This window comes from Symsagittifera roscoffensis, chromosome 1, assembly GCF_963678635.1.
Source record: "Symsagittifera roscoffensis chromosome 1, txSymRosc1.1, whole genome shotgun sequence".
Lineage (NCBI taxonomy): Eukaryota > Metazoa > Xenacoelomorpha > Acoela > Convolutidae > Symsagittifera > Symsagittifera roscoffensis.
In genome coordinates, this window is record NC_087062.1 from 6,529,700 (window position 1) to 6,548,334 (window position 18,635).

Genomic DNA, 18,635 nt, shown 5'->3' on the forward strand with positions numbered 1-18,635 from the left:
GTTGTGCCTCTGCTTAAGAACTGCATGCAATTATTTTTTTAATATTATTTTTGTTAAACTTATTTTTCATTGGAGGAAACAGTGATTTTCAGCCGAGTTGGTTGAAAGTTGAGTCAAACACCTCGACAAAGGGACTAAAGTTTTTTCCAGAGCAAGTCAGCTAAGAGAAAAAACGAGGAAATGGCGTTTGAATACAAATTTTATTAGTTCGGATCTTTTTTTAGACGAGGACAACGGAAGTACCTCGGGTTCTAACGGAAAGAGTGACGACGACGGCGATGACTCCTCTACGGACGAACAAGCCGACGGCGACTCGGCCGAAAACGTTGCGGCAGGCGAAGATGATTTCGGGTTTGCAGAGACAGAACAGGTGTTGCGTCTCCAATCCGCCGACTATTCGAGTCAACCCGGAAACCGAGTGAAGAAAATCGAAAACGAACTCACAGAGAAACTGTTTGCATTTATTTCCAAGTAAGAACTTAATTTCACCAATATTGCAAAAATTGTAATTAACAGTAAATAACTGCTCGCTTCGCAGATACTGTTCTTAATGTTTTATAGTTAAAGCCAATCCATTGGCCCAAGCGATGACCGCGAGCACCTCACGTGCTGAATTGAGTGAAAAATTGAATTTTGACTTCAAAAAGAGCAGCTTTAGTTTATTTATCTTCGTTCAATTTCTATGGCCAAAAAATATTGCACCAATCAACATTTCGGCATTAACTGTACAAATTGATTCAAATTTGTATCGATATTCCGAAATTTGATGGATGTGTTCATTATTTTGAATGACAGCCAGACGTGATAGTTGCGGGTATCGCTCTCAATCATTAATATTTCGGATCTTTTTAGGAGTTTGACCCCAGAACATCGTCTCATTTTCTCAGCGTTCCTCGCTCTCAAAATGAAATGGTCTGATATTACAAACGACGAAATAATCTTCCTCTTCTACGGGAATCTTCAGGAACGCATGGATTCCAAAGGTCTCGAAGACTTCGGAATCTCGGCAACCCTTCCTGATTGGCTGCCGAAGGACAGGTTCGATGACGTTATTACTGTCTCGCTTCTGCAGGACTCGCCTCTTAACGGACTGTGTCGTGAAGTAGTTGAGCACCACGACGAGTGGAAGGACTGGTTTATGAGGGAACAGTGCGAGAGTTTTCCAATGCCGAGAGACAATGACGAAGATTGGAAGGATATTCACAAGCTGATTGTGATTCGCCTCTTGAGACCCGACAGGTTTTGTGCCGCACTCAAACTCTTTGCCCAGGTAAATCAAAATAGATAGCGGTTTGATTATAAGTTTTATGACGATATGGGAATTTTCATTGCCTTTGAACAGCTCTGTAATCTGACTAAATTTAACAAAAACAGTGAATGAATGTAAACTGTGAATGAAATAACTATGAATGTTCCAAAATTTTCTTAAAATCACAATTTTAGATTATTTTCGAACTTTAAATTAAGTCCCTGATAGTTATTTTAAAATACGAGTGTTATAGGACAACTTGCCAATCATAAACGACATGATGAGTTCGAACGCAGATGAGAAGCCGGACTCCCAGTTGTTGGATCTTATCAAGTCCAACCCTGGCTTTGTCGTGTCTCTTCCTGGAACCGGCTTGGAGTCCACTGCAAATCTATCGAATGTGGAGCACATGAACATCGAAGACGATCTGGTCGAGCGAATTGAGAAATTAGCTGAGGTAAAAAAAGTACTACTTACTATATGTGCGGATCATGCTTTTTTCTATCATGCTCAGCGCGTGAGGTATTCGTTCTATGCGCAAGCTACTGAGTGTCAATGAACATAGTCAAGACACTTATATAGGTCTTGGTTTCTTTTAGGAATAAATTATTTTTCGCCTCCAGCAACAACAAAAAAACAACTTCTAGTTTCAAAAGTGGGTTTTATTTTTTTAGATTTCCTACCTGAACTAAAAAATTAATCCAGTTTTATCAATTTGGATTCATTATCATAAAAATGTCTATCATAAATTATTCTTGAAATTCAAAGAGCTTTAAACGTATGTAATTTTGTTCTGACTTTCGATACGAAAGTAACAGAATATTTGTGCCCGATGAGGTTTTTTTTCTTCAGACAAATTTCGACTTTTAACTAGCTATTTTTGACAGAATTTGTTATATTCAAAAAGTATAGATGTTTGAAGATTAATTTTGAAAAGATATTTTAGCTGTGATCTTTTTTCGTAAAGTTATGGTGGTTTAAAGATTGTAATTTTGGCCGATTTGGGACAATTAACGCGCAATATATTTCGCTCTATTAAAGCGTTAGCGGAGATTTAATCCATCTTAAAAATCTTTCCAAATTGGTTGTAGGAAGCTTATTTTTCATAATTTATTTGCTACTAGGAGCGAATTCTATCACTTTGTTTTTATATGGCGTGTGGGGGGATGATTTTCACAAATCTAAAATAAAAAAAATCGTTTTCTTTTATTACATTCAAATTTTTCATGTTATCACTGCTCCATAGACCTTAAAAGGCAGTCGGAACATTCAGGTCTTCGCCCTGATACGAGCAGCCCTGTTTCCTTTGAAGTTCGATTGTTGAAGTTTTTTTCAAAACACAAGCCTCGCGTTCCTTGAATTTTTTTCCATCTTTGGGCTATTTTTGGTACTTGCTGGCTTGGCTTGTGGAAGCAAAAGATTCAGTTTAGTTTTAGCTCGGTCAAACTTTGAAATCAAAACTGAGTAATTGAAGCATTTGTGTTGATGTGAGCGAATTTCCGCTATTTAAAATTAATTTATTTTTCAAGCATACATACTGAACTTTACATAAAAACGCTTTTCTTATAATGCGAGTTTTTGTTCCTACTTTCATAGCGAAAGTAACGGAACAATTGTGCTCGGGGTGGATTTTTTTCTTCAGACAAATTTCGAATTTTTAACTGGCGACTTTTGACGGAGTTTTTTATATCGTTCAAAAGGTATTGTTGTCTTGAGCTTAAATTGGAAAAGGTATTTCACCTGCGATCTTTTTTCGTAAAGTTATGGGGGTTTAAGGATTGCCATTTTTACCAACTTGGGACAATTAACGCGCGATATATTTCGAGCTATTAACGCGTAAGCGTAGAATTAATCCGTCCTAGAAATTGCGTTTTTCTTGATTAATTTAAAAAACCAAAAGAGCCATTTTTAGGGTAAAATTTTGCACCATATTATTTCTAGTGAAATTCTAAGCAACTTTTGTTCCCATCACGTTTTGTCTAATCTTAATCCAATTTGAGGAAATTGCGTTTGAAGTTTCAAGTTTTTTGCATTTTGTGCGGAAAATTTAAATCAGCACTGTATGCATTTTGAAGAGAAACAAGACTGCTCGTATCAGGGCGAAGCCCTGAATGTTCCGACTGCCTTTTAAGATTTCATGAGCAGTAATCACAAAAAAAATTAATTCTAAAAAAAATTAAATTAAATTTTTTTTTCTAAAATTTGAAGTTTTTTTAAATGAAAATCATTCCCCCACACGCCATATAAAGTAAAAAAAAGATAGATTTCGCTCCTTGTAATAAATCAATTATGGCAAATAAGCATCTTTCAACCAATTTGGAACGATTTCTAAGACGGATTAAATCTCCGCTTACGCGTTAATAGCGCGAATTATATCGCGTGTTAATTGTCCCAAATTGGTCAAAATGGCAATCTTTAAACCCTCATAACTTTACGAAAAACGATCACAGGTGAAATATCTTTTCCAATTTAAGCTCAGGACAACAATAGCTTTCGAATGATATAAAAAATTCTGTCAAAAATGGCTAGTTAAAAAGTCGAAATTTGTCTGGAGAAAAAAAAACCCACCCGAGCACAAATATTCCGTTTCTTTCGTATCAAAAGTCGCAACAAAAACAAATTTTTTTTGGGACTGATTTTCGGACGGTTTTTTCGTTCGTTTTCATACTTTTCCGGACTGTTTTGCATTGGACTGTTTTGTACAGACATGAAAATTTTTCAGGCCAAATATAATTGGAGAACAATTAAAGGGCAGATGTAATATTAGGGGACTTGTCCTGATATACGAGAAATCTTATTGTTCCGACTTTCGATACGAAAGTAACGGAATATTTGTGCTCGGGGTGGGTTTTTTTTTCTTCAGACAAATTTCGACTTTTTAACTAGCATTTTGGACGGAATTTTTCATATCATTCAAAAGGTATTGTTGTCTTGAGCTCAAATTTGAAAAGATATTTCATCTGTGATCATTTTTTGTAAAATTATGGGGGTTTAAAGATTTCCATTTTGGCCAATTTGGGACAATTAACGCGCGATATATTTCGCGCTATTAACGCGTAAGCGGAGAGTTAATCCGTCTTAAAATCGTTCCAAATTGGTTGAAAGAAGCTTATTTGCCATAATTGATTTATTACAAGGAGCTAAATTTATCTTTTTGTACTTATAATGGCGTGTGGGGGATGATTTTCATTTAAAAATTTCAAAATGAAATTTTTTTTTTTTAAATTTTATTACATTTAATTTTTTAATGTTATTACTGCTCCATAAAAACTTAAAAGGCAGTCAGAACTTTCAGGGCTTCGCCCTGATACGAGCAGTCTTGTTTTCTTTTCAGACTAATTTTTGTTTTTTCTTGCTGTTTCAAATTCCTATTTGCCATTTTTGCTTTTGTTTGCAAAGTCCAAGTTTGTTCTATGTAAATTGTTCGCTTACAATCTTTTTGTTTAGATTCCTATATTTGTTTAATAAAGAACGATTTCTGACATTAAAAACAACCGCGTCTTAGACTAAATTATTAAAGTGTCAATTATTTTACATATCTAGGCCGTGTCGTTTTTTTTATATTTCTGGAAAAGTGCAAAAAAAAAACTTTAACGCTCAAAGCAACTCTTTTTTGTTTCAGCTGGCGGTGGACGAACAGGTGAAAGTGAGTGTGATAGACCCAGTGACTGCACCGAGTACCACTCACATGCTGGAGATGGTTGAGAGGAAACTGGGACAGTCCAGAGATGCGGATTGGGTGGTGGTGAGAAACTTCTCCTCAACAGACACACAATTCCTCCAGAGGTTCTTCTACACCTTAGTCCACGTCACCCAATCTGAAGGTCAGTCAAGATCAAAACGGGTTCTTTCGGATCTCTTTAAATCCCCCCTCATTTTTGTTAAAGGGGGAAAGTTCGCTACTAGATGGAACATTTTAAGGGAATGTCCCTCATGTAGGGGAATGTCCCACGTTTCGCCCAACACATATTTCGCCCCTCTTAAATTTAGTGGCACATTTCGCCCCTAACTTATTACACAGTTAATTAACCGCCGCTTTCTTAGTTTACGATTTGAGGGGACGAAATGTGTGACTTGTAGAGGTGGATATTTGTTAGTAGGCGGAACCACAAGAGTGAAATTAATAACGAGATCCCTTCATTTAAGTTAAGCGTAAGCGAAGTAATTTCTTCGCATATAGATTTCTTCGAGTCAACTCTTCAACAATTACAGGCACGCAAAAGGCATACATGCAGATATGCAGTGGCATCAGTATAGTCACACATAGGGGCACACATACAGACACATGTGAAAATTTTTTCTCCGCTAAATACAAATTATTTTACTTGATCCTCTTCGATAATTTTTTCGTGGTTTTAGTCAAGAACTGCAACTGCAAACTCTGGCTTCTGGGCGAACCCAAAGCCGAATTCAACATTCCAAACTCAGTTAATTTATGTGCCATATCTTACGACACCATGTTGGGCAAGCCTAAATTCGGAGTCGATCTTATAGACGCCACGACTCAGAGCTCCGATGGCTCGGAACTAAACCTGAAGCCTGAGTTCTTGAGTCAAGCGATTCGGCAGAGTGTCAAAATGATACCTGATGATGTCTGGAACCGAGTCAACTCTTCAAATCCGACGATTAGAAACTCGGTTCTGGCGCTTTGTGTGATTAATGGAATACTCGTGGCGAAACAGTGTTTGTCCACACAAGGGCTGAGCAAGGTCTATGCGCTCTTGGGCCAAGAGTTACTTCAAGCGGTTGAGAAGTTTTTGTCAAGTGTTGGTCCAAATGATAGCGGAAGTAGCTCTTTAAACAAGATTATTGATGATGATTCTATGACTGTTATGAGGGGAACCAGCAGAGAAAAAGCGAGTGAAGAACTCGTGGAGTTTTTGGTTCAAGTGAGTTTAAAATTATTAAGTTTCTTTTCGCAGTTTTCGTTTAGTTACACATTGAATAATCCAAGGATCGTTAGCTTTTAATTTTCTTGAAATATTCTTAAATCAAATATTTATTGCATATAATTTTTGAGTCGTCTTAAACATCGATTAAAATTTATAATGAAAGTGTTAATAAATTAAAAGAACAGACGACGATTTGTAAAAGATTGAAACTCCGTTATAATGGATTATAAACTACCTTTACTATCTACAAATTAATTTTTATTCAAATTTTAATTTTTTGTTTCATAGCACGTGTACGGGCGACTTCTGTCCAACGAAAGCGACTTCTTATACGTAAAAGCTCTCCTCCTGAACGCCTTCGTCAAATCAGACCTGAAAGAGCGAGTAAACTGTCTGCGCCTGTACAGTGTGCCTCTGCCCCCCGCCAATCTGACAGACAAAAACCAGGTGGGAGAGTGGTTTGTGGATAAGTGTGAATGGGGCAAGTTCACTTCAGCTGCGTATTTGGATGTGTCCAGTCAAGGATTGAATGCTGTGTGCAGAACCAAGTCAGTAGAATAATCATTATAATAATAATTGTAGTTCCTGCGAATCGCAGAGGAGCTATCAGTAGGCCTTAACAGTCCTGTCGAGGATAGTCCATTTGTATTATCTCCCCACATTCCAGACAGTGTTATTTTGCTGAGCGAAGCTGTTTTTTTGTGACTCAAGGCCGTTTTTTTGCGCCTAGAACTTTTACGTGGTACCACTATTGCAGCCAAATTTGGTCAGGTTGTGGTAGACCTGAAGCTGGAGATCAAGTGAGAGCTTTTCCTCATACACTATCATTGCCATGGCATGGGATCGAATACACGATCTGACGATTTCAAAGTGAACGCCTTACCACTGTGCTAAGTGCTAAGTAGAATAGTTCTAAGTCAGTGAATTATCTTTCAACGAATCTGAGCGAAGTTTATACTTACTTAAAACTGCTCAGATTGATATTAGAATTCAGTTTGACCAGTTTTCAATGCAGAAACAATGCCCACAAATTTGGCATAACTATATACTGGTAGTTATAGTCGAGCGCATATATTCGCCTGTAGAAAACTAAAAACTATTTTTAGTAAGAAAACTAAAAGCTATACCAAGATCACTCGGCAGATTCCAAGTTTTTGTTAAGTTTTCGTCTTTTTGTACCTTTCGAAAGGTTAAAATTTTTTTATACATATAAAAAAAATATTTTAAAGTTGTCTCAAAAGTTAGAACTTGGAATCAAGTCAAATTAGAATTGATTTAATCCTTTTTGTATAGCCTTTAAAGTTACCCTCATTTTTACTATCTAGGAACGAATCGACCTTCAAATGGATCTCGACATTGGGCAGTGTGTACCGCCCCTTAGTCCCCGGTGCCTTCAGCGGCTCACCTGACCTTGAAAATGAGGTCACTCAAGCCAGGATGTCCATTGATCTGTGTTACGACCACTTGCCTTCGCTTCTCAATGTTGCCGAAGACGAGACGTCGTTGTTCGTGGAGCCGACAGTGCTTTCCTTCCCTTACCATCCTCCGAGCAGATTCAGCTCAACTGTGATTAGCTCGGCTGAGAGTGGTTCTAACCATATGATGTCCATGCTACTCCAACAGGCAAGAGTTACTCATTCCATGTGCATTCTAAATTATAATGATAACCGTAATAATCATCACTTGAATAATTATAACATTAATAAAATTAACACGAATAATTGAAACGTTAAAAACTTTAGCATTAATAAATTTTACCTGAATAATTATAGCAGTAATAATTTTTATGTGAATATTTATAACCTTAAAACATTATTAATTTTGGATTACTATGTTGACATGTTTTTAATTTTAGTTATTTTTACACTAGCGAGCAGCTAGTGTTTTAGTACGCACCTTCTTTTTTTTCTAATCTAACTCGCAAAAAAGTGCTAATTGAAAGTAGAAAGTGTTTTCGTATTTAGTGGCAATTTTGCTTATAATCACGACGCTTAGCATTGGAAATTTCATAACATCTGTTCTCTGGTTTATTTGTGGCTAGTGTTTGTCATCAATAAAGCGTCCTTGGCTGAGTGGTTAGTTCGTGAGATTTAAAATCTCTAGGTTGTAGATCGAATCCGAGACGTAGCCGAATTTTTACTAATTCGTGGCTTATTTCTACTTTTTTTGCATTTTATGAAGCTGCTTTTTTCGTGTTCTCGCTAGGGTTTTCGGAGCGAAGCCTCGCCTCTGTGTAAGTGACTATATTGGCACTAATTTTTTTAACATTAATTATTTTAAGTTATAATATTGACATTAAAAAATTTTAACATTCGTTATTTTAACTTGGTATACTGACATTGATATTTTTTTGATATTTTTATAAGTAATTATTTTAAGTTCCTGCGTTAACATTAATAGTTTTTACACTTGGCAGCATCTAGTGTATTAGTACTAACCTTCTTTTTTTTCTAACCTAACTTGCAAATAAAAATGTTCATTGAAAATGTTCACTTATATGGAAATTTCACTGTAGCATTGGAAATAGCATAGCATCTGTTCTCTGCTTTATGTGTGGCTAGTGTTTGGTAATAGTTAAGGTTCCGTGGCTGAGTGGTTAGTGCGTGAGATTCGTAATTTCTAGGTCGAAGTAGGAAGTAGGTTCGAATACGAGATGTAGCCAAATTTTTATTAATTCAAGACTTTTTCTACCTTTTCTTATTGCACTTTATAGAGCTGCTTCTTTGCATTCTTGCTAGTGTTTGCGAAGCGAAGCCTCTTCGCCTCTGTTTAAAAAATTATGAAGAAAAACGGAATGATGACACCATCTTAAGGCTTATAAGCTAGCATGATGACAAACCGCAATTTTGTTCGTGTTTGTGCAGAATTGAATTTTGTCAAAAAAAAGTTATGATTACATTGAATTTTTTTCCTATTTTTAAATTTTAATCAGAAATGTATCGGAATGTTACAGTTGTTATGCAATTGTTATTTAATTTTGATGTTAATTACGATTTATTTTCAAGTTCAGTTCATTTTTTTTGTTAAAAGGAAGTCGAACTCCACTATCGAACAGCAAAAGTGTAACGAAAAATTTGATCGACATCTAGTTTCGAAAGTGGAATTCAACTTTCAGATTTCCCAGCGAAAAAAAAGTATTTATTGATCGAGTTTTTCAACTTGGTTTTATTTCATCAAAAAATTGCCAGCCGTAAAATGTTTTAGAAATTCAGAGAGCTCAAAGGGGATTTTTTTCCTGGAAAGTCGAGAAGAAAACAAGTCAGTATTTTTTTTCTGTTTACATGCGTTCATTGACTTTTTTCCATCTGTCTGTTGGTTATGTTTGATCTTTTATTGATAGTTCCAAAGTATTGGTTTTCAAATAGAGCAGTCTAAGATTTCGTTCAAAACCGTTGACCGAAAAGGAAAAGTCCTGGTAACAGTTTGGCGATGAGTATATATAATGGGACTTCTCGTATCGGGGCGAAGACTTGAATGTTACGACTGCCCTTTAAGGTCTATAGAGTAGTGTTTGCTTGAAAAAGAACTGATGAAGTTTCAAAAGCAAATAACGAATTTCAGAACAAATATATATCTTTGTTCTATATAAAGAACAAAGTGATACATTCGATCTGAATTTCGAAGAAAGCGAGAAGTATATGTACTCAGGGTATTTTTTCTAATTGTGACCAATTTTCAAAAGAGAGTTTTTCTCTCGGGAATCCGATCTCAGGATCTTTGTGGGCCCCTTAAAGCTCGCAAACCACCATATTAACCTGACACGAATGTAGGTAATCTGCTCGTTTTTATAATTTGATACTGAAAATGTAACGTGCAGTATTTACGCGTGGTGAATTATCCCGCCTTATAAATCGTTCCAAATTGAATTAAGACAAGCTCACTGGTCTTATCATTTTTATACACGACTCAAGTTTTTACATTTGAAATTGGAAATTGTCAGCCTGAAGTTCATTATTTTTCAATATTTCATTAACCAATAAAATATTCGAGATCAGTTATTAGCAGTCGGAACATTGAGGATTTTGCCCTGATACAAGTAGTATTGATCGCATGTAGGAAAGTATTAAATAGACCAAATAGCATGTCTTAATTCAATTCGGAACGATTCGTAAGACGAATTAAATCTTCGCTTACGTGTTATTAGCACGAAATATAACGCGTGTAAATTATTCCTATTTGGCAATTATTAAACCAGCATAACTTTGCATCAAATGATTGCAGGTGAAATATCTTTTAAATTTGAGCTCAAGACAACAATACCTTCTGAATAATATTTAAAAATTGCTCAAAAAGTGCTAGTTCGAAAGTCTCCCCGTCACTTTCTTTGAATAAAAAGTAGCAAAAAGTTGGAACTAATAGAATTAATTAAAAAGAGCAAAGGACTTATTTCAGAGAAAATGTCGCATGCAAACGCTTAATCCCAAAATTGGCAGATCAACCTTTTAGATTAATTGTTAGATTTTTGTTACATATCAATGCTCTGGATAGTTTTTTTATTGAGACCAATTTTTCAAAAGTCTGGCCCCTCGCATCCCATAGTATCCTGTCACTATTCCGACTAAACTGCTCGTTTCACAATATACACGCGTGGCGAATTATCCCGCTCTACAAAATTGTTCCAAATTGAATTGAGGCAGCTAATTAGTTTTATTCATTCCTTACACGACTCAAATCGTAACTCAAACTTAAATATGATCAGCTTAATATCCATAGTTTTGCCAATACTTAATTTATCAGAAACTATTCGAGACCACTTAAATGGCAGTCGGAACATTCAGGGCTTTGTACTGATACGAGCAGTCTTGTTTACTTTGTATTTCAAAAGTTAAATTATTTTCTGTCTCTTTGCGTTCATGGACTTTTTTCCAACAGTGTCGTGGCTTTTTTCTCTTCAGGAAAACTAATAATTCTTGGTTTTTTTTTCGTCCAAAATACTGTTTACCCATATAATGTGTGTATTTGCTTTCAGGAGTGTCTATTTTTTAATGAGTGGCTCTGCTTCATTCGCCAGTCTCTGCACCAGATAGAGGCCAGTCTTCTCCGGGGAATCGAGTCCCTCCCACCCCACTTGCAGACAGCCGCGCACTCTCTGGCCAAAGAGGAAGTGCCTCTCAGCTGGCTGTCGAACTGCCACACTCCCTCCACGCACACATTGTACTCATTCCTCAAAAGTGAGTGGCCATTTATGGATCTAAGTTGGAATATTCGGCCAATCAGAGTCATCTATTTTTTACACCCTGTACTAAGCTGTGAATGGTGTGATAAAGATTGGTTTCATTAGTACAATTGAAACTAATTTATTTAACACATAGTTTGTTTTTTTTTCAGCAAAAGACAGTTTAAACAAAAATCTCACAAAACCTGATTTATAGTTCAGGCAAAATTGTTGGCAATATCGGTGACCTTGAGCAGTTAAATCGGTCAAAAACTATAGCATTTTAGGTTAAATAGTTTTTCGGAAACCGTTTTTACGAGTTTAAAGTTTATTAACTTCGTTCAGATTCGTTGAACGAAAAGTTATTGCCACTGCCAACAATTTGGCATTAACTATACTTAACAATGTCCCCCCATTAAAATTTCTCCCTGCAAAAAAAAAGAATTCTCAAAAAAAGCTCTAGTGCTAATTTACTGTTTTTTAGAGCAACTCTTTCGTAAATTCCATAGGGGGATTGTTAATTAGATCCACTGAACCTATTGATTAACCGGTAGTTGGCCAACAAGCCGAAGGGCCAAGAAACCGAAAATAAGATTACCATTCCAAAAAGCCGAAAATTAATATTGTTGTGCATCATAACAACAGATTGTCACTGTTGTTATGCGATTGTTACGTAATTTTGATAAAATTTACGTTATTCTGATGTTTTTTCAGATTTACGATATGCTGCTGGTTTGTAGATATGGCGGTTTTTTGAATATCAGGCCGATTAAAATTTTCAAAAAAGTTCAAGCCCGAAGTTCACTTAACAGGAATTTACAATTAAAAGATATGGAAAATTTATAGTTTTTAATTTAAAAACCACATACAAAAATTCGTTCTTCGCTTATGTTTCCTTGAACTCGCTAGCGCTTCCTGAAACCTGTTTTGGCTGTTACGGATAGACCGAATAAAAAAAAACATTCAATAATGATGTTGCGATTATTTCGATTGTTAGAACAATCAAAATGAGTTGATTCATAACGAAAAAGGTGATTTTTGAATTGAAGTCATTTTATGCAATGATCGTCAGATATCTACAGAAGAGACTGAAAGCGTATTTAAGTTATTTTTTAGAAACATCAGTTTTCTGAAAACAAAATGAGGATCTGCTTAACAATTCCCCTCCCCTATGGTATCTACTAAAGAATCTCCACCCCTATAAAAAAAATACAGTAAATGAGCACTACAGCTTGTATTGAAAATTCGAATTTTGCTGCATTCTGAATGGTCGAAAAAAAAGTTGAAAGGGGGGAGGTTGTTAAGTAGATCCCAAAATGAAGCATATATAATATTTATAGCAGTTCGTGTTTTTTTGGGCGTCACTTTGGAAAAATCTATGAATGTGTTTTAGATTTAACTGCTCGCCACGAGCAGTTTTCGGACTGGTTGCGAAGGGGAGTTGTAGCTAGTAAGAGGAACCCCAACCCCAATGGGACGGGGAGGGGCGCTTTGAAGGAGATCTGGCTCGGAGGCCTCGTGAACCCGACGAACGTCCTCTGTTGTCTCAAGTCGACGGCTGCGAACAAACTTGACTGTCTTATTGATGAGGTATGCGAATCATTCGGTCCCAAATTTCTAATATTTTATGAAGTCTCGAATGTGTTTTTCAATCTTGAACCATCAAAAGTAAATTTTATCAGTAATCATAAATTTCAATCTTATCATTGTCAATCGTTGCAAAAATTCTTTCAACTATACTTAAATTATTTGTCTCTTGATCAAAATGTTCGAAAAAACTTCAAATTGTTTTTGTTTTATACAAAAAACATACAATACTTATTCAATCCATGATAAATTTTGGGTCATTCAATACTGTTCCTTTTAGATCGTGTTGGACTTGGACTTTTCTACTGAACTTTACCAACTGAAGCCACTGTCTCTCCGAGGCAATGAAGATGACCCCACCATTGTACTTCGCTATTTATACTTGGAGGGTTCCACGTGGGGGTTGGAGGAGTCCAGACTGAGAACTGTGGGGGTTGCCGCTGGACCGGTCCCGATGCCCGCAATTGTTGTGAAGGCTGTAAAGAGGAAAGACTGGATTCAGAAGAAAGGACGAGAGGACGACTTTTATAATTGCCCTGTGTTCACTAACAAGGTAAGGACCTTACCATCAAGTTTTTAGCCCCCCCCCTCTCTCTCTCTCTCTCTCTCTCTCTCTCTCTCTCTGAAAGGACCAAAATAAGATCCGCCTGACCACAAATTAATGTGGGTTGATACTTGCTCCGCAATGCGCAGAATAGTGTCGATTTTGAGTGAAAGATTGTTCGAAATGTATAAGAAAGTTAAAGTCTAACTTCCTAAGCTGCTGTGGGGGTGGTGGGTGTTAACTTAATACTAATGAGTTTTCACTAAAAATTTTGTACAGCTGATGAAAATTAGGTAATGATAGATGCTTTTAACTTTTATGAATTAGTGTCTGATTTAAAAAAAAATTAATGAAATTTAGGAAAAAGATTAAACAGTTTTTAAAAAGTCAGAAAAAGATCGTACTTCTTTTTTGTTTTGGGAGAGCTCAAAAAGTCAAAACAAGATCGTTTTTCTTTTTTGTTTTGGGAGAGCTCAAAAAGTCAGTTTATGACCTGAAAAAATGAAAAATTGTAAAAAAAAAAACGTGCGATTTTTTCAAAAATTTTATAGAATCCTCACTTGGCGAAAATCTTAGATCTGCTTTGTAACCTTTTTACCAACTTTCAACTCGTTTTAGCAAACTTAAGTTTTTGAGACGTTTCAAACTTGGATGAACAAAATAACTGTTCGACGTTTCAAATAACATTGGAAACCAACTCATCAATGAATTCTCTGTTCTAGTCACGTGCTTCCTTCGTCACCAACTTGAATCTCCCGTGTGAAAACAACCCTTCAGTCTTCAGCAGTGCCGGGTAAATACTCTTCATGATCGTTTCAAAAACAAAGTAGTTTTTATTATGCCCGCGCACCCCTAAATTTGAAATTGACGTAAGTGTATAGCATATTTTTAGCTATTGAGATTAGCTTATTCTCTTCTAAATTCAAATTTGCCGTTTAAATGGGTGGGAGGGGCAAGCAATACAACAGAAAAGACCCACAAAATGCGTATGGTCATTTATTTATCACGGGTGAGCTGAATTAAGATAACTGGGCAAGTCTTTTTCTCAGACTTCAAGAATTTTTGTCGAACATACTTTGAAACGACTCCTAGGTAATTTCGAAAAGACTTGTTATAGATTTTTCTTGATTTTAGCTGAGAAAAAAAATTAAATTTTTATTGAAACGAATTCTAAAAATTTAAGAAACGATTGTTGAAGACTATTTTTAGGTTTAGTTGAGAAATAATTCAGAAAAAGTTACCGTTATCATTTCATGTTACGTCAGTACTTTTTTAGCTCCAGATCGAATCCCGCTCGCGCGGTTTAATTTTTTTCAATTCAAAATTGTTCTACTTTACTATGCACTGAGATGATGTCACCTGACACTGGTATTATTTTTCTCCAGTCTCACCTCGACATGTCTGCTGCTGGACGCTGGCCCTGAAGTGGTCTCTTCTTCCGACTCCAGTCTGAGCAGTAAGAGGATGCGACTGGCACACATCAAGTCCATCCCCAAAGACATCCCAGACGAGACTCACTCTGATATTATATCCACTGCCAGGACCAAACTCACCAGGGGTAACACTATTTAGGATACTCAGTAGCGTGCCTAATGGGGAGGGGGACCGCCCCCCCCCCCCTCAATTCTGGTCAGTAGCGGATTTAAAAGGGGGGGGGGGGATCAGACGCCCCCCGCAGGGATTCGACCCCCTACCGACCCAAAGGCTCCCCCTTTGCACTATTTTCAGATATCCATATTTGGTGATGGACCCAAAATTTTTTCTAAAGGCGCCTTCGGCACAAATCTATACTAATTTTGAGTCAAAATTTTCCAAAAAGTGCCTAAAAACGCCTTAAAAAGCAGCCTAAAAGGCAGACAAAAACTGTATTAACCAATCAGAATCGAGACAAGGAAGAAATTAATAAATACTCGCAGTGATGACAAAAATGGATAAAAATCGATCATCTATAGAAAATATACAGATTTCAGATCTGTTGTAATTTTTTATAGTAAAACTTCGATTATGTAGTTTTTATAATCGATTATAATGCATTTTGTTTTGCAAAATTTTAATACTGTATATCTCATTATCTAATCATTGCCAAACCACTCCAAAACTAATTTTTCTGTATCAAATTTTATGTATACTATAAACAGATTTATACACATTATCTACAGATTATCTACATATTATCTACAGAATACATACTGATTATACACAGATTACATACAGACTAAATACAGATTATATAAAGATTTTATACTGACTACAACACATTAAACACAGATTATACACTGATTTTCTCAACATTCTCACCAGTCAGATCGAATGAGTATTTTGAAATAAAATTATAATGTAGGCTTTTTATTGCAATTTTTGTACTGATGTTTGATCTAAAAACATTCAAATTTTTTTTTGTGTAAATAAGTTGCAGCAAAGCTAAGTTGCTCTGTTATTTTTTCTAATTTTTATTGATGTTTTTCTCACAAAATTGCGCTGAATAGGTTAATCTTTTAAATGGCATTTGAAGAAGTTTTGCACATAATTACTTTTCTTACCGCGGAAATCCTTAGGTTGTCAAATCTTAGAGGGATCTCTTGAAACTTGTAGTTTGCGGTGACCAATTTTCCTCATGTGAGTTCAGCTCACTATAAAACGGAGGAAAATTTTTCCTGATAGCAAATTTTTCTTGAATTTGTCATAAAAAATCATTAATTTAAATTTTGAAAGGTCAAAGTTGAAATTTTTACGACCCCTATAGTTTTTAGGCGATTTAATCAATTTGATACAGATTATCTGCAGGTTTTTTTGTATAAAGTTTATATACTGACAAATGCAGATTATCAACAGATTATATTGAGGTTTTACACCATAGAAAAATTGATTATTTTGGCACTGAAATCCATTTATTTTTGGTGGAAAAAAATGGATTCTATCAGTACAGAATCGATTATCGTTCGAAAAATGGTTGTAGATACACCAATTTAGTACGTTAGTTTGTAGATTTTACTGTATATAATCAATTTTCATCCATTTTTGTCACTGCGGGTAATTATGATTTGTTTCGTAAGTTTGCTTTCCCATCTCGATTCTGGTTGGTTCATACAGTATTTGTCTGCTTACTGACGAGTATGAATATGCGGTTGTCTAAATACAGACCGCGCTCTGGTTGAAATAACGTGAGATAAAAAATGAGAATTGATATTTTCAGGGGAGAGTCTTCAGGACTTGATCAACAGCATAGATCAGAAAGAAAAACCGAAGCCAGCAGTCGAGAGTGAAAAACATACTCCACGTTAGTTCACATATTTTTTCACAAGTAGTTCACAGATCGCATTTAATCGGAGCGGAATTTTTTGCAATACTTGTTTTTTTCCGAATAAATGTAAACGTATTTAAGGTTGCGTCAAAAGAAAAATTGGTTTAAAAATAGAATCAACGGTGACTGATTTTACAATTTAAACAGTCAGTGCACCGTTTATTTGATATTAGCGTTTTTCTTAGCTTAACTTGAATATCATGATTCGCACTCGCTCAAGTTAAGTTACTGCTATTTAGTGATAATTTTTAGTCATTTTTGGAGCATTCCACAACTTTAAACAAATTTAAATATGATCATTCAGGACATCAAATATTATTTGAAGTTGCATCTACTAAACTAGAAGAACTTGATTTTTGAGCCGGGGTTTTGTTTTTAGAATCTCGAAGCGATAGAACTGCGTCCTCTGACAAGAGTATAAAAAAGACAGCGAATGAATCGATGGCTGAAAAAGTGTCCGAACAACAGGAAAAGAGCAGAGTCCAAGACAGGACCTCATCTAGTGAGGGCAGCGTGAAGCCAGGAGGCATAGTGGTCGACGGAGGTGGTGCTCACCCGGGCGGAGAGGGGGATGATGTTGATGAGAGTTACTCGATGTCGCCAGGTTCGCAGAAACAAGACATCGAACGACAAGGTATGATGATTGAGCTCTGCATTAGGAGTGATAATAGTTTGAGCTAAAAAGCAGAAAAAATCAGAAATTTGACGGTACGTTTTTTTTTATAATTTTTTTACTGAGCGAACACAGAAATTACTGCAAAAACCTACCAGAGCGCAGATACACAGATAAGTACTTCTAATTTTCCTAAGTTTTATACGGATTTGAGAAAACAACATTGCTTCAAAATGACTGATATTTAGAAAGTTCTCATTTTTTTCGAAACTAAACGGTGAACCGGTCAAAAGTCTACTTTTTAATCGAAATATTGGGTTTTCGAAATTTTGAAAGGTTTGTATTCATTTTTTCATACAAGTCAGCCAATCACAGCCGAGATAACACAATTTAACTTAATACTCAATTCCTTTTTAGGCGAGCAGTTTGAATCGGAATCCCAAGAGTTCGATGATCTTCTATCCCCCAACGAGGCTTACAAGACTCATTTAGACTTCCCAATTGCGTCGCCAGATACTATTGATCCAACATCACCCGCAAACGACACCCCACGAAGCCAAAAAGCCGAACCACCGCAGGCTATTCATGACACTCCAAAATCTGAATCACGAGGACAACACAACGAGTCGACTGAAAAACAACCCGAGAATTACGAAGAACAATCTGACAGCCGAGATGTTTCCAAGGGCGGAGACGAGTCGTCAGGTCGAGTTTCGGAACGTCCGCGTAGCGAATCGAAGACAGAATCCGAGAAGGGTTCGTTTAAGAATCAAACAGACAACAATCCTCTTAAAAGTGATTCGAGACTGCTAGAACAGATTATAAACGAAGATCCTTGAGATACAGAATCTTCGACAGAATCATTGCCTACAGCGTCAAATCAACTGTCTATAGGCTATCAAAACTATATTTCTCTGTTGGGTTCATTTGAATTAATTTGATGAGCTTCACCCTTAGATTGGAAAAGCGAACTTTAACCTTGTTCATTGTAAATATGTATATTTTGTGAATCAGAGATCCAATTCAAACAAACTTTATGTATACGATAGCTTAAAATCTAAGTCGAAAATTAAAAAAAAAAATTTCGAGATGAGAGTGCATCTGCGGATTCGTGAAAAATATGCCCAATCGGTAGATAACTGAAAAGTGAATATACAAAGCAGGGGCGGATCTAGGATTTTCTCGAGGGGGGGGGGCGGATTTTCAAAAAATTTTCCAAAATTTTGACGAACTTTTTTTTTTTTTAGGTCGACCGAATTGATTTTTGGAGCTCTCCCAAAGCACTGTTTTGCCC

At 36.1% G+C, this 18,635-nt stretch overlaps 1 protein-coding gene across 1 annotated transcript in view; it reads left to right on the top strand.

Annotated features, from left to right (window-relative positions):
* LOC134843901 (uncharacterized) overlaps positions 1-18,382 on the top strand; it is a 681,357-nt gene extending 662,975 nt beyond the window's left edge. Inside the window, exons 53-67 of the mRNA XM_063860276.1 lie at positions 225-471; positions 853-1,270; positions 1,503-1,706; positions 4,872-5,073; positions 5,609-6,138; positions 6,430-6,689; positions 7,467-7,764; positions 11,111-11,312; positions 12,690-12,886; positions 13,164-13,436; positions 14,150-14,220; positions 14,813-14,985; positions 16,621-16,704; positions 17,108-17,362; positions 17,759-18,382. Coding sequence (XP_063716346.1) covers positions 225-471; positions 853-1,270; positions 1,503-1,706; positions 4,872-5,073; positions 5,609-6,138; positions 6,430-6,689; positions 7,467-7,764; positions 11,111-11,312; positions 12,690-12,886; positions 13,164-13,436; positions 14,150-14,220; positions 14,813-14,985; positions 16,621-16,704; positions 17,108-17,362; positions 17,759-18,180 — 3,836 coding nt within the window. The 3' untranslated portion in view covers positions 18,181-18,382. The remainder of the gene's footprint in view (positions 1-224; positions 472-852; positions 1,271-1,502; positions 1,707-4,871; positions 5,074-5,608; positions 6,139-6,429; positions 6,690-7,466; positions 7,765-11,110; positions 11,313-12,689; positions 12,887-13,163; positions 13,437-14,149; positions 14,221-14,812; positions 14,986-16,620; positions 16,705-17,107; positions 17,363-17,758) is intronic.
* Positions 18,383-18,635: the final 253 nt, after the last annotated feature.